Raw genomic sequence first — 16,177 nt, forward strand, 5'->3', positions numbered from 1 at the left:
CAGGAGCAAACGCATATGTTGAATATAGCATGATAAAACGCTGTTAAGCTTATCACAATACTAGATACACAATTTGATGATGATGGCTGGAGCTTTAATCTTTTTTTTGTGTGTGTGTGTAAAGAATCTAGAAATTAACAAAAATATCTTGGATCTCTGCATGCGCTCATCTCTCATTGGGGCAGATGTATGAAGCTCTGGAAAGTGATAAAGTGCAGAGTGATAAACGACCAGCCAATCAGCTCCCAATTGTCATTTTTGTAACACAGCCTGTAACATGACAGTCAGGAGCTTATTGGCTGGTTGTTTATCACTCTCCACTTTATCACTTTCCAGAGATTCATACATCTGCCCCATTATAGCATAACTGTGTCTACACGCCCACGGGCTGCTACGCCCTATTATGCCCCAGTAACACCCATTCAGTCATAAATGAGAAGCGACTGGAGATCTCTGGCTCTGGTAACTGCTGTGTTGTGTCTGCAGGCAGATCCATCCACATTGGGAATTGTGTGCAACTCTTATGGGGCCCGAACATCTGCGACTGATTGCCGCAATTCCCCGATCCCCTCACGCTTGGGTCGGGGCATCAGGGAACTCTGACATGTTGGATTACCCTGATTTGCCGATCCCGACCAAATAATTATCAAGATCAGTGAGTCTGGGATTTTTATCATACAGACTTTCTCCAATTCCAAGGGATGGATGAACATCGATGCCAATCTGCACTTTTGATTGCCGATCGTGTGGGGGAATCAGGGAATTGCAGATCTGATGTATGGCCCGCATAACTATGGCCCATAGTGTCCCCAGCCCAGCATGTAATCAGGGCCGGATTAAGCGGGGGGCATCAGGAGCAGTCATCCCGGGGCCCTCACACACAGAAGGGCCCCCACAGCGGGTCAATGTGACCCTGCTGAGAACAGGTGTACAGCGGCACCTGTTACAGGGTGGAGGCTCAGCAGCCACTGTTGTTCTACTGTAAGTAGCAGCACAGTCAGTGCTGCTGCATCAGCTTTCTAGAGGGGAGAGGGGCTGGCTTCATACTAGTACATGCAGGTGGGTTTCTGAGTACCTAGAAACCCCCCCTAACACATAGATGCAGAGCCAATTCGGCAAGCCCCACCCCCATATCTCAGGGGCCTAATGAACCAGCCACTTTTCCAACCTATACCTGCAGCAGCTGCTGCATCAAGTGTAAGTATATATGTGTATTGTTTTAGTGTGTATGTATGTACAGATGTGCCTAGCTAGTTTGTAGCTCCATACAGCCATGTAGCGCATCATGCATCTCATGCCACACACTACGCCATGAGTTGCGCCACACAGAAAGTTTCGTAACAGAACATGACGTAGGACTGAAAAAGTCATAACGTATCCACCAGGTGTCACTTTTCCTAAACTACACAGCGCATGCGTCTGATTTATAATGCATTTTCTATATCACCGCCCAATGATAGGCTGACAGAAGCAGTGATTCTGTACAATATAGTACCCACTACTAGGGGTATATTTATTAAAGGTTGATTTTAATCAACGTTGATTGATGAAAATCGACCTTTTGTAAATATACTCCCTACTCTCAGATACCATTCATCAAACACTGAAATAACTCTCACTATCATCCCCCAACCCCATACCTCCTCCAATTAATAACCTTCACTCACTACCACTCCATAAACCAGGCGCCCTCAACTCCAGTCCTCAAGTACCACCAACATGCCATGTCTTGTGGATTTCTTTAATCATGCACAGGTGAGCTATCCTATTTTGCTGGGTCAGTAATTATTAGACCTGCTTCCACAGACAGAAATCCTCAAAACATGACCTGTTGGGAAAACTTTAGAGTTGAGGTTTAGGCAGTGCCAAATTAAGGTGTGCATGGCCCTGGAGCTGAAATACATGAATGGCCATTTATATTATTTATCACCAGCTATTTATATAGTGCACACATATTCCGCAGCACTTTACAGAGAATGTATGACCATTCACAGCAGTCCCTGTCCCAGTAGAGCTTACACTCTATGTTCCCTACCATAGGCACACACATACACACTAGGGTTAATTTTTGATGGGAGCCAATTAACGTACCAGTATATTTTTGGATTGTGGGAAAAAACCGGAGTACCCGGAGGAAATCCACGCAAGCACAGGGAGAATATACAAACTCTACACAGTTAGGACCATAGTGGGAATCGAACCCACAACTTCAGTACTGAGATGCATTAATACTATCCAGTACCAGTTATCCAGCTCTGAGGCTGGATAACTGGTACATTCTTCTCATGTCCACTTTTTATTTTCTGTCTACCACTCTCTCCTCCATTGCACTTTCCAACTGGTTCCCTTTACACCCCATGCTCTTCTCCATGGCTCTGCCCACGTTTGTCTCTATCTCCTTTACTTTTGCCCATACTTCGGTTTTTGATCTCTTCCTCATTTTTTGCACCCTTTCCCTCTAAACACTCTCTATCTTTCTCTCCTGACAAAGCTTCCCTCTTTTACCAATTATCTTTCCACATCTTCATTCCTCTCTCTCTCTCTCTCTTCCTCGCTGTATTGCTTCTCTGATAACTTATCCAGAAGCAGCTGATGGTGAAAGCCAGGCTGAAGCTCCGTGACGGTAGTGGTGAGAACAGTCACAGCCAAAGGCATATTATAATATTGCTTGCACCCTTGGACTTGTCGTGTCATGTGACTCACGTACCCTTCTTCTTATGACAGAAGAATGTATGTTCTCCAGCTCCCAGTAGTTTTTTTTTACCTCCACTGGCAGATCAGGGCTGGCAGCAGGGCTGTCTTAACAGCAGTGTGGGCCCTGGGCAAAGCAATGCACTGGGGCCCCTATCCATCCATTCACATGACGAATAAATGTAAATGGTCAATAAAATGAAACATTTAGATTTAGTAGTACAAAATCAGTCAGACAATTGATTAAAAAAAAAAAAAAGTTTTGGCTGACCCTGGCACTCACTACGGTTGTATACTGTGTCTGGATAATTGATAGGCTGAGGTTGCCCAAAAAAGAAAAGTTTGTGCAATGTTTCCAAAATGAATTATATATAAAACATAGGCGCTGGAGGACTGGTGGTTGCTTCTGGTAACCAGAGGAGTGGAGTTGGAACTGAGAAGCAGTCCCTTGCAGTCAAATCAAGTACCTGCAACTTTTTTGTCCCCACAAGTAAATAAATATCCCACAGCAGCACAGGAGATAGGCTACTGTGTATGAGCAGTTGTGTCTCTCACACTGCCCTGGGGCTTATTGCTCAGCCGCAGCACAGCCCTTACCTTTGCGGAGCGGGTGGGTGCATGCGTCTGTGGTCGGGTTGGGAGTCTGAGTCGGGACAGAGGCAGTGGCAGAGGAGTCTCCTCTGAGGAGACAGAGACCGGGATGGGTCCTCCGGGTCCAGGAGTCTACGCAGCAGAAGATGGGCGGCCGCGGGTCACTCATTGCCTCGTCAGATCTTTCCTGCTGCAGGAAAGATCCGTCGGTACCGTCCACGATCTGGTGGCATATCGTTCAGTGTGTATTTCTGAATTATATGTAGTTCGGATCTGCATGATGCTGCATGCACGGATCAGGGATATCTGTTATAGATGCATGAAGACACAGATGTCCGCACGGACCAGTGAGATCTGTGCGGCAAGCACCTGTGATAAAAGACACAGACGAGGGACAGATTACTGAGATCCGTCCATGCATCTGTGTTAAAAAAAAATGTAAACAAAGTGGAAAAAACAAAAATGGCTTGCCCCCCTTCCCCAAAGCACAACCAGCCCCGGGCTTTTCACAGCCGGTCCTGGTTGTGCTAAATACAAAGGACAAACAACGTAGGGGTCCCCTGTATTTTGCACAACCAGCACCATGCTTTTCCAAGCCAGTCCTGGATGTCAAACTACAGGGGACAAAAGACGTAGCAGTCCCCTGTATTTAGCACAACCAGCACTGGGCTCAGCCGTGCCGGTCCTGGAAATACAGGGGACAAAAAGCATAGGGGTCCCCTGCATTATCCATAACCAGCACCGGACCCTTTCTAGCGGGGGAGTAATGCCACAGCCAGGGAAACCCTTTCACTGGGTCCCCCGGCCAAAGCATTACCCCTGACCACTAGTCAGCCCAGGCCGGGAATCCCTGGGGAGTTGGGGACCCCCCCAATAAAGGAGTCCCCCTCTCCAGGGCACCCCAGGCCTAGGCTGATAGCCCGGGGCTATCCCCGGGACCCCTGGAGCGTTGGGTGCCGGGTTGATTATGTAAAAATGTGGTACATTTGAAAGAATAAAAATATTGTCATTTGCAGTACAATTACAGGTTCCAGCAAGCCTCCCCCGCATGCTGGTACTTGGAGAACAACAAGTACCAGCATGCAGGGCATTACGGACCTGCTGGCACCTGTAGTTCACCTGCCAAAAAAATATTTAAAAAATGACAAGACACACCGTGAAAGTAAGTTTATTAAAACATACATGCACACACACATGCACATTCACTATCTCACATACTCACCTATGTATCCCTGAAGCCAATCACGTCCCCTTCTCCAAGAAGATAATCCACGAGTACATGTAAAAAAAATTCCATACTCACCTCACCTCCATTGCGTGGATCAGTGCTGCAGAGTGCAGACAGACTGTTGGAGGCGAGTTTTAGAGTGAGTGACAAGCAGACTGCAGGAGGCGGAGTTAAACATTGGCCATTTGGAGCCTGCAGACAAAATGAGTGACAGACTGTGGGAATCAGGGGGCGGAGCCACACACAAGCCAGCCGGAGCCTGGAGAAAGTGACAGACTATCTGGTGGGGGCGGAGCCAAACGGCGCGCTCATGACGGAGGTGAGTACTCGTCACGGGAGGGAGGAGGAGCAGAGCGGAGGACTACAGTGGGCCGGCGGCCAGCTTTAAAAAATATCACAAATTTACTAACTAACCCGCGGCTGCAGGGGAGTCGGTTGGCGGGCCCCTAGAAGCGTCGGATCCTTGGGCATCTGCCCAACAAGCCCAATGGAAGAGATGGCCCTGGCTAGCAGGGGTGCTTTTAAATGTGGAGCCCACTGTGTGTCTGCAGCATTCACAGTGACCTTAATCATTTGGATATTGCAGAAGAGGTCCATATGGACAATGCCCTTCACCCCCTTTATCACGGTGTCCAGGTCTCATACCCCACATTTGACCCATCCTGATCATGCCATGGCCATGGGGTGGTGGGGTTAATATGGGCAGGACCTTGGACGGCCTCAGATGCCGGCTGTGACATGATTTTTTTTCCCTGTTCACACTACCAGTCTCCAGTGGATCCTGTGAATGGTGGGCCTATTTTAATGGGAAGCCTGGAGCTGCAGCTCCATCTGCCCCAATGTTGATCAGGCCCTGCCCACATACTGTACCTATCTTTGAGCCATAGGTGCTCTGCACTGTGCCCCCACCCAGCCTTACATCTACCACTGAACACCAATAGCTTTTACAGTTAAAACTCCTCCTCTATAATCTCTCACTGAGGGGCCTATTCATCAACACTAAAATAACGTTTTTAAGGACATTTTCCTTAAATAACGTTATTTTGGTATTCATGAACAGACTTAGGGGCCTATTCATTAAACCTAAAAATTCTCTAGAGATAATTAGGTTTAGAACTTGCATGGAGTTCTACCTAATTATAGGTGGAATTTATCATTCCACCTCTCCATAAGTATCTATTCCGAAAAGCTGTCATTTTTGCGATGACAGCTTTTCGGAAATAGATACTTTTCCCTGCCTACACTACCTTATCGCATCTGGAAACAGTGCTGTGCATGCGCTGTTACATCTGTAAAACCAGCGCATGCGCAGCACTGCCTACAGATGCGTTAAGTTTGTGTACCCCCCTCCGCTCACCTCCCCCCCCCCCAACTTACCTGTCCGCGCAGCAGCCTCCGGCTCCGTCCTGCTGGTCTGTCATGTGGTTTCCCAGCAGACCACATGACAGATTAGAAAAAAATATATATATATATTTTTTTTTTCTAAACTTTCTTGTGCTCTGCTGGGGAGCACACATGTCCGACCAGCCTCCGGAGCCTGAGGACGGAGCAGAGCGCCGGAGGGACTCGTCGGGGGACCTGCACACGCGGATACAAGTAAGTCGATTCTGCTATTCGCCACCTCACAGTGGCGAATAGTAACTGCATCAAATTCCGAAAATTCATAATTTTCGGAATTTGATGAATACCACAATTTCCACATCCCCATACTAATGTATGGGGAGTGTGGAAATTAACGCAGGGGAACTTAGCACAGGAGATATCTGTGATATCTCCTGTGCTAAGTCTGTTCATGAATACCAAAATAACGTTATTTAAGGAAAATGTCCTTAAAAACGTTATTTTAGTGTTGATGAATAGGCCCCTTAGCACAGGAGATATCACAGATATCTCCTTGCTAAGTTCCCCTGCGTTAATTTCCACACTCCCCATACATTAGTATGGGGATGTGGAAATTGTGGTATTCATCAAATTCCGAAAATTATGAATTTTCGGAATTTGATGCAGTTACTATTCGCCACTGTGAGGTGGCGAATAGCAGAATCGACTTACCTGTATCCGCGTGTGCAGGTCCCCCGACGAGTCCCTCCGGCGCTCTGCTCCGTCCTCAGGCCCCGGAGGCTGGTCGGACATGTGTGCTCCCCAGCAGAGCACAAGAAAGTTTAGAAGAAAAAAAAAGTTTTTGTTTTTTTTCTAATCTGTCATGTGGTCTGCTGGGAAACCACATGACAGACCAGCAGGACGGAGCCAGAGGCTGCTGCGCGGACAGGTAAGTCGGGGGGGGGGGGGGGAGGTGAGCGGAGGGGGGAGGGGGGGTACACAAACTTAACGCATCTGTAGGTAGTGCTGCGCATGCGCTGGTTTTACAGATGTAACAGCGCATGCGCAGCACTGTTTCCAGATGCGATAAGGTAGTGTAGGCAGGGAAGAGTATCTATTTCCCGAAAAGCTGTCATCGCAAAAATGACAGCTTTTCGGAATAGGAACTTATGGAGAGGTGGAATGATGAATTCCACCTATAATTAGCTAGAACTCCATGCGAGTTCTAAACCTAATTATCTCTAGAGAATTTTTAGGTTTAATGAATAGGCCCCCAAATATTGTTCTAACAATTTCACCCTCCAGTCCCAATAAGGACAGAAGCTGCACTGTAACATATCTATTCACAAAACTGCGGAGAGAAAAAGACAAAGAGGGGCATATTTATCAATTATTGGGGTTCAAACCCTATAATTAAAATATATTTTTCAGGGTCCATAGGGATCCACAGGGATACCATGGGGGGATGTAGGTGGTGGATAAGGACCGGACACCAAACAGTTAAGCTTTCAACTTCCAGGATGCAACGGTACCTCCCCACTAAACCCCGCCCCTGAGCCAAATCAGATTGCTTAGTGTCCAGCAGGAGCTCGGATCACCTTGTATAACAGTGGCTGCCTTATGCAGCCCAAAGCTTTATTTCTACTTTTATTTATCTTTTATTACTGAGTGCGCAGAATCATATTGCCGTTAGGACGTCTGTGCTGACACTCCATCACCCCTACGGGTGCCGCAACACCATAGCATCGCTTGGTACTTTCGGCTGGGCTCCCAGGGACCTTGCTTATACACCGCCCCCAATGTATAAAATACCATACTCCGGGACAGAGGCTCCAAAAGGAGCCTGACCCTCTGATTTGTTCGGAGTGAAGTGGCCACATCAGTGGTCTCTTCACTCCTTTATAGGGACTACTGTGCACGCATGGTCTACTGACATTTAGGGGGCACATATAGGGTATGTAAATTGTAATCTGGATGCAATGGAGGAGGTGGGGCTCAGAATGGTATCTTGCCTGGCATCCCATGGGGTCTAAATTCTGATCTGGTTGGGGTTAGGCTACGAAAGGGGAGGTTAGACACTAGGGGGAAGGTTGGGGTTAGACACAAGGGGAAAGATTAGGGTAAGGGTTAGTCATACTTACCACCGGAAGTGGCACAGGATCCGCCAGAAGTCAACCTGACATCACTGACGAACCTGGAAGACACCGCTGGAGCTGCCGGATCCCCGTACAAAGTAAGTTTCCACTATAGACCACCATGTTTTATCGACATTCTAATGATGTTGATATTTTATCAGTGGCAACATGATTATTGTCAAGCATGTTGTCATTATGACCATGTTGACATTCTAATGTCGACATGAATGTTGACAAAATATACCACACACGTGTAATCATAGCAAAAAGAAACAGTAACTGTTATGACAAACATACTAAATGACAAGTTTTTTGTATTGCGCTAGAGATGGCTGGTTCACAGGCTGAAGATGCAGATCACCTGCTGGGTGACCTGGGCAACCTGCTGCTGTCCTGTACCAGGCATGCCCTATAGAGCCCACTGGCCTACTGTATGATACCTAATGGTTGATTCAGCCCTGGAGCTAAGAGCCAACTCCAAAACCTGGAGCTGGATGGAAGATGAAGTACAAATGGGTGCTAGAGCTTAGGGCCTGATTCAGACCCACTCGCTAGGCTGCGTTCACACGTAGCCTATCAAAGTTTGCAATCTGCACATGCGTATAAGACGCAATGCGCATGCGCGAACCAGTCCATGCGATCATGAAGCGATCGCCCCTTGTACATAGACGCCCCGCTAGATTGAGTGACAGGACGAGCCGTTTGTGGGTGGTGACAGGAGTTGGTCGATGGAAACGAGGGAGTGGTGGTGCAAAGGCAGTCGTGGCTGAGCGTCTTAACGCCGTTTTAGAGGTGTGCATAATTAAGACGCGGAGCCATAATACACGTCACATGGCTGAATTACACACTGAAGCTGTCACAGCGCGCCGGACTCCGGCACTTACTTACCAGGACCGACGGCGCTGGTCTGCAGAAGGCCAGTGGGTGGTGTGTCACCGGCGTTCCCCGCTGGTCTCTTTCTTTCCTTCCCCTGACGGATGCAGGCGGCCGCGGCTCCCTACAGGCGCACGTGCCGACCTGCTTAAGATTTAAAGGGCCATACACACGCCCTTAGCAACATCACAGGAAGTGACTGGGGTAGTCCTGCACATTTAAGGAAGTCTCTGGCAGCACTCCAGTGCCAGAGTATAGGCTCATTTACCATACTCCAGCGTTCTTGTGATATTCCATTACCTGTTTCTGACCATGGCTTCGTTTGTGACCCTGATTTCGCCTGACCCCTGGTACTACACCTGATATCTGGTTTTGACTTTGGCTATTCCCTGTAACCTGTTTACGCCTGCTTCCTGGTACCGTCTAGTCCGTTTAGTTCTGACCCGACCTGTAGACTAAGCTATACGTCTTCTTCGTTTCATCCAGAGTTTACCAGCAACTGTATAAGGGAACCTATCCTGAGGACCGCGACTTGTGTGTCGGACGCAGCCAACCCAATACCTTCTTGCGAGGGTCCCTGTTGAATACCGCCGGCACATTAGACTCCGCACCTCAGGCTTAGGTCTAGCCAACTCCCTAAATACGGGCCGCATCCATAACCATCCGGGATTTGTGACAGAAGCATTCGCAGTGCTTGCAGTAGGGTATGGTCTACCACAAGTTCTGCGTATGGATCCGATGTTACTCGATTGTTGCATAGACTTCATGGAGATGACGTGTATCACTAAGGGAAAGTGGGCGTCTTAAGACAGGCTGTTGGGCGTCTAAATAGAAACCGCGATCACCGCCAAGACATAGTGGGCGTGCTAATGCCTTGCTGTGTGATCACGGGATTTGCATACTTTGGCTGCGTATGAACGCATCTAGCGAGTGTGTCTAAATCGGGCCCTTTGTTCCTACAGCTGCTCTGCTTTCTAGTTTTTCCAGCTTCATGTTTTGAAATGAACCATAAAAGTAGGTGAATGTTTCTATCCAATTATCATTGATTAGGAAGTCACATAAATTCTACTATATTTACTTTAAATAGCCAATAAACCTAAAAAACATCATCAAAAAAACGTATGTATAGTCTGTAGGAAGAACATCTCTAAAGCTGGCACTGGGTATATGGAGTGGCATAAATATTTGCAAGTCCCACTTCCTGTTTTACAAACAGATATGGTGGCCAATAAGGTGATCTCTAGACCCCCTGCAGAGCATTGTTGCAGTTAGAAAATCACAAAAGCTTGCATAGTTGAACTCTGGGCCTGATTCAGACACGTTCACGAACGCTGAGCGCTCGCAAGCGGGTCGATGGTGCCCAAGTGCACATGCGCACGACGGAGCCGGCTCCGTCGTGCGCATGCGTGAGACCCGAATAACGACGGCCAAGCCGTCGTTAAGGGTCTCGCTCCAAAAGGGGGCGTGCTGTCGATGGTGATTGACAGCACGCCCCCTTTGGTGGGCGTGGCGTGGCGTGGCTGCCCAGACGGAGGCGTTCCCATGGGAACGCCTACTGTCTGGGTCCGGCCCCACTGACATCACTAGTGATGTCAGTGGGAGTGCTTTTGGCTCTGATATAGCCAAAAGCACTCCTGGGCTTGCGGCAGCGAGACCCTACCGCAGGGTCTCTTCGCAAGCCCGATGGTCGCGATGGTCTTGACCATCGCGACCATCATCATGGCCGCTTGCTATAGCTGTGGGTGGTCACCCACAGCTATGCGAGCGGCCAGGAGGCCGCTCCAAAATGAAGGAGGGACTGCCCTGATTCAGAGTGAGCGCTCTGTCAGAGCGTCCGGCTCTGAATCAGGGCCTCTGTCCATATATGAGACTTGTCTAGCAAAAGTAATACACCAACCAATTTTATAGAGAAAAACACAAAACATTTTATTGTAAATGCAAAGAACATTATAAATACTGGAGTGGATGGTGGAATTTACAGTATCAGCGAACAGCCTGGAGCTGATGGTGGTTCTTACTGTGTATTTGCATAGCCTGGAGCTGATGTTTGTGTTGGCACACATCCTGGAGCAAATGGTGGAGATTGCAGTGTTTGCTGTGTTTGTGCACAGCATGGAGCTGATGGTGGAGCTTGCTGTGTTGGCGAAGAGCCTGGAGCGGATGGTGGAGGTTGCCGTGTTGGCGCACAGCATGGAGCTGATGGTGAAGTTTGCTGTGTTTGCACACAGCCTGGAGCTGATGGTGGAGCTTGCTGTGTTGGCGCACAGCATGGAGCTGATGGTGGAGTTTGCCGTTTCTGTGCACAGCCTGGAGCTGATGGTGGAGTTGCTGTGTGGTTGCACAGCATGGAGCTGATGGTGGACCTTGCTGGTTGCTGCAAAGCCTGGAGCTGATGGTTGTTCTTGCTGTGTCTGTGCATAGCCTGGAGCTGATGATGGAGCTTGCTGTGTATAATGTATAGCCTGGAGTGATGTTGATTACTTGTCCAGTACTATTCTAGGCTGTTTAAATGCCTTCCTGTCCACCTTCAGCTTTGAGATCGACAAAGATCTGGATGAAATACTGGTGGTCAGCATGGAAGCGCAGCATCTTTGAGCTCATGGAATCAATAATGGAGAGGCAACGGCTCCAAAAGTCTTCCTTTGAACCTTCCACTAGGAATGGCTTCATTGGATAGGAGGTCTCACTACCAACGTATGCATAGGATATATACAGGCATGTTGATAGAAATGCCAGTAGGTCTTCCGCACTGTCCAACTCTGATAGTATGAACTCTCGGCAGAGCATGTAGAGGAACACTACGTTGGTCGGGTTGATGAAGCCTTCTTCCTGCCAGTATCCAGTGAGAGATGAGTCTATTCTTGTCATCCATAAAATTATATCTGTAGTTGACAGATTGTTCAGCTGGTGACACCTTCTACAGATGAACTCGGCAAAACAGCTTCGGAGCTCGCTGGTGGATGCCTGCATCATGGTGCATTTTGGATTCAAGCACACTTGCTGGTCTTCAACGACATTTTAGCAAAAGTGTTGTCTGAGACTTGTGTGAAGGTTGTTAAATCAACACAGGATAGAGAACCCTTCATGCTCTCTCTGATGAGGTGGGTGACATTGGTGTCGCCGTTCCTGCGTTGTCTCCTTTTAGCGATAAATCGCCTAAAGCACCAGATAAGCGACTGTCTTTCGACAGATCCTCCAGTCTTGCTGTTCTCGACAGCAGCACAATGAGTCCCATTTGGTGAATCTTCCACATGCTGACCCGCCTTGCGGAAGCACTGGAATGGGAGACAATTCCACATTCTCAATCAAGTTCCTATCCTTTATCTATAGTACCTGCAAGCAGAAATGTCTGCGGGAAACAAATTCGGATTCGGTCTGTGATCTGTGGTGGCTCTGACTGCAGCAGGCAATCAGATAGGTACAATCCGTTTCCAGCACTTTGTGAAAGAAGCTGCCCGTTTGTAGACTAGGCAGCGACTGAGTCCAGGAGGTTGTTGTCAGAGGTGCTCTGCTTACATTGGGCATTGTGACACGGAATGATGACTGTGATGCGTTATTTATGCTAATGAGCTACTGATAACATCTAGGCAAATCAAAAAGTGATGTAACCTTATGTGAGTACACTGAATGTGCTGGTCAGGCAGCAGCAGAAACTATAGTAAATCACTCTAGCACTGATTATCTATGTCCAGTGTGTAAATATTAAGTGTAAAATCATTTTCTGAATATGTAAGTCTGTGGCACCCAGGTAGCAAAATCCATCTGAGTAGACTGTAGAACATGAAATTATAGGTTTTGAAATTCATTATAGCAATTACCTAAATCATTATCTCTGAGGTTCTGTGTGAAATTTTTATTTAATCCTAATAAACTGAAACCCTTTATAACAAATCTCTATTATATCAAAGTCACATGAAGAGGGAATCAATTTACATTTCACTGACATTTAGTAAATCTCATTTAGGTTGGCAGAGATTTGTCCTGACTGTGGGCCTGATTCAGCATGGATCGCTATTCTGCTTATATGCATGCAATGCAGTTGCTAATATCAGTGGTGAGATGTACTGTATGTATGTATGTATGTATGTATGTATTGGCATCATTCTTTGTTACAAGACCTGTGAGTGCCGCTGTGTTTTGCTGCATATATACTGTATGTATATATATATATATATATATATATATATATATTTATATATACATACATATATACAAACACGTAGGTGGCACTCGTGGTGCCCATGACGTTGTGTCCAATTGGACTTGCTAAGTGGGATGTCCCACTGAAGAAGTCAGATTGGACGAAACGCATCTCGGCGTGGCTTGACTAGGACATGATCGTGGTGACGTCACGGGTTCAGAGAGGAATGCCAGTGTGTTGATGCGATTGGGTTTCCCCCGCTTCCTCATGCTTGATTTGAGATATTGCAATGTATCACACATTTCCTATGTTAGTGTTTTTAATCCTATTAGTAAAGTTATTTACTTTTATATACTTCACTACTGTGCGTCTCCTTTCATCTTTGTTCAAAAATAAATAGTATATATATATATTCGGTATAAATATAAGTATTTATATTTAGAAACAACCCCTCCCCCAAAAAAATCCGGTGCTTGCCCCTGTCTTCATGTGGCTTGGGGGTGTAAGGTTTCGCCATGTTTGGGGCTGTCAGGGAGGGGAGAGGGTTCGGCTCTGTGTGGCTTGGAAGGGGTCCCCACAACTTTTTTGCCCTGGGGCCCCCACGAGCTGCATGTAATAGAATGGGGCTGGAAGTGGTTGTTTGTGTGTGACTACATTTGTGATAACACGCCCTTACTGTACTCGGGCTGTATAATGCCCCATTGCTCCCTTTTTCTGCCTCTTTGGCAGCAATAAGCTCTACATGCCATGCCATATGTGTGAGGGTCTGCGTGTCTTTGCCACGCTAATTGATGCAGTACTTGCTCTGTACTCGATACATCACAGCAGGAAAGCTGTGACTTACAGAGGAAACCGATCCCAGAGTAATGAGTTACAGTACGTGCTTTATTCTGGGTGAATGTTGGGAAGGGGAGCGGAGCCCCTAATTCATGATTTATACAGTGCACAAGACAATATGCTATAAGCAAATAAAATGTTGAACCTGGTATCAGCTCTGTAATCTCATTGGCCTGTAAACCAGCATCAGGACCCATGCTCTAGCTGTGACTCAGTAATGTATTATCTTTTCAATTACAATAAAGATAGATACATAATATATTATTAAAATAGCTCTTAGGTATATATACTAAATAAATATTAATAATATGACATCTAAATCGTTTTTTATTGACGAGGCGAGTAGATGAAGGTGTTATGTAACAATTTTCTGAAAAATTACTTTTTAAAGGATGAAGGTGTTACAAGTCAACCTAGGGATCATAGTAACAATGGGCCTGATTCAGCAAGGAACGTAAGTGAGAGCACGCACGCACTCAGCCGATGTTTTTGCACTGCGTGTGCGCGAACTAGCCAGTGCGATCAGGTAAGAATACGCAGACTACACGCAGTGTGTGTACGCAGACCATACCGATGTTGATTGACAGGAAGTGCCATTTGTGGGTGGTGATGGGGGGGTGGCCAGGCGAACGCATACGCAGCCGTACGTCTCGATACGCACAGACAAAATCCTGCGCCAGGTCAGGTCATCCTCTATTGTGCGTGTGGGCTCTGATAGTTCTCGATGTTTGCGCTATCCTGCGTACTGATTGAGCATGGGCGTCTGCATCCTTGTGCTGCGGATGCCGTGTGTATGCACTGATTAGCATAATCGCACAGCGGCCGGTCCGTGCAATCTCTCACATGCGTCCCTTGCTGAATCAGGCCCTATGTTACTTTATAAGTCAGTAGTTTATTTACTGATATATTTTGTGTATAAAGTGTTTTGTCCAATACATGTCGAATGTCAAATGTATCTGTAACTGTAAATATCTCAGTTTCTTCTAAACGTAACATAACACCTACATCCTCTCCTCTTTTCAATTATTAACATACAGTAGTTCTACAAAAGAGACCCAAATAACAGAGATTATATAGTTTGATAAAAATCTCCCATGTAATACAGTATGTGATTATTACATTATACATACTGCACACATGATATAAACACAAGAGTTGAGGATTGCTTTCTAATTACCTAGCCTGTTCTTTCTACAATGTGTAGGGCCTTCTGTATTTATGATCTCTCTCATTTGCAGAAATATTAGACAGTGTACAGTATGTAATTACACAACGTAATCTAGCATTCCTGTGTATAGGTGACTGTTGTTTATTACTGAATCATATAAACGATGCCGACCTTGCCGATTCTCTGTGGGTCACGCTTCTCAAATTCTTCTTTCATGCTCCGAAAACCCTCTCTAAACTTATCCTTCATCCATTTCTCAATGCTGAGTGAGGCCTTCCGCTCTAGTTCAGCCCGAGACATTTCTCTGGTTTGTCCTAAGTAGAGAGAGGGGATAGGAAAGACAGGCTGCAATGTTACCTTTCTGATGATCCAAAATACGTAAACAGTATTGATGGTACTACAATAATTATGACTAAACCTCCCTATCCTGATGTTGCAGGTTACAATTATATATGTATATTGCATGTATAGCACTCATAAAAACTATTGGGGTCTATGTACAAAGCCTTGGAGAGAGATAAAGTGGGCGGAGATAAAGCTTTGGAGAAAGATAAAGTAAAAAGAGATACCAACCAATCAGCTCCTAACTGCCATGTTACAGGTTGTGGGTCTCATTCAGACCCGCTCGCGAGCGCACAGCGCTCGCAAGCGGGTCGATGGTGACCCAGTGCACACGTGCGCAACACAAAAATAGCGTGCGCCTCTGAATCAGGCCCTGTGTTTGAAATATGAGAGTTAGGAGGTGATTGGTTGAAAACTTTCTCTCTGTCCACTTTATCTCTCTCCAGGGCTTAGTACATAGACTGCATTGACATTTCAAGGGTTTTATTTATATTGTGCAGATGGCAATCTATCGTGACATACAGGCTGCTGACTGTATATTGTGCTGTTTATAACACTGTGGGGTATATTTACTAAAGTGATAGTTTTTAGAAGTGGAGTTGTTACCCATAGCAACCAATCAGATTCTACTTAACATTTAACTAGCACCTTCATAGGCAAACGCAGGGGGGGTTTCCATCTGCCTGGAAACCCCCCTCCCTAGCGCACACATGACCACAGTAGAAATAGTAATATAATAGAATTTTGCTAGTGTTGCATGTTCTTCTCAGTATCACAAATGAAATAATTAGCACCACCTGTGGAACTTTTAACATGTATCAGCCAGTAATAAATAACCTGTGCATCAACTA

General features: G+C 46.4%; 1 protein-coding gene and 1 pseudogene across 3 annotated transcripts in view; both read right to left on the minus strand.

Annotated features, from left to right (window-relative positions):
- LOC148506323 (EF-hand calcium-binding domain-containing protein 6-like) overlaps positions 1–16,177 on the minus strand; it is a 192,593-nt gene that overhangs the window by 105,316 nt on the left and 71,100 nt on the right. For all 3 annotated transcript variants that reach the window (XM_088447002.1, XM_088447003.1, XM_088447004.1), the window contains exon 9: positions 15,156–15,298. In XM_088447002.1, coding sequence (XP_088303128.1) covers positions 15,156–15,298 — 143 coding nt within the window. The remainder of the gene's footprint in view (positions 1–15,155; positions 15,299–16,177) is intronic.
- On the minus strand, positions 11,344–12,137 carry LOC148506324 (cyclin-dependent kinase 5 activator 1-like; annotated as a pseudogene).

The sequence above is a fragment of the Taudactylus pleione genome, unplaced genomic scaffold, assembly GCF_031769625.1.
Source record: "Taudactylus pleione unplaced genomic scaffold, aTauple2 ptg000408l, whole genome shotgun sequence".
Lineage (NCBI taxonomy): Eukaryota > Metazoa > Chordata > Amphibia > Anura > Myobatrachidae > Taudactylus > Taudactylus pleione.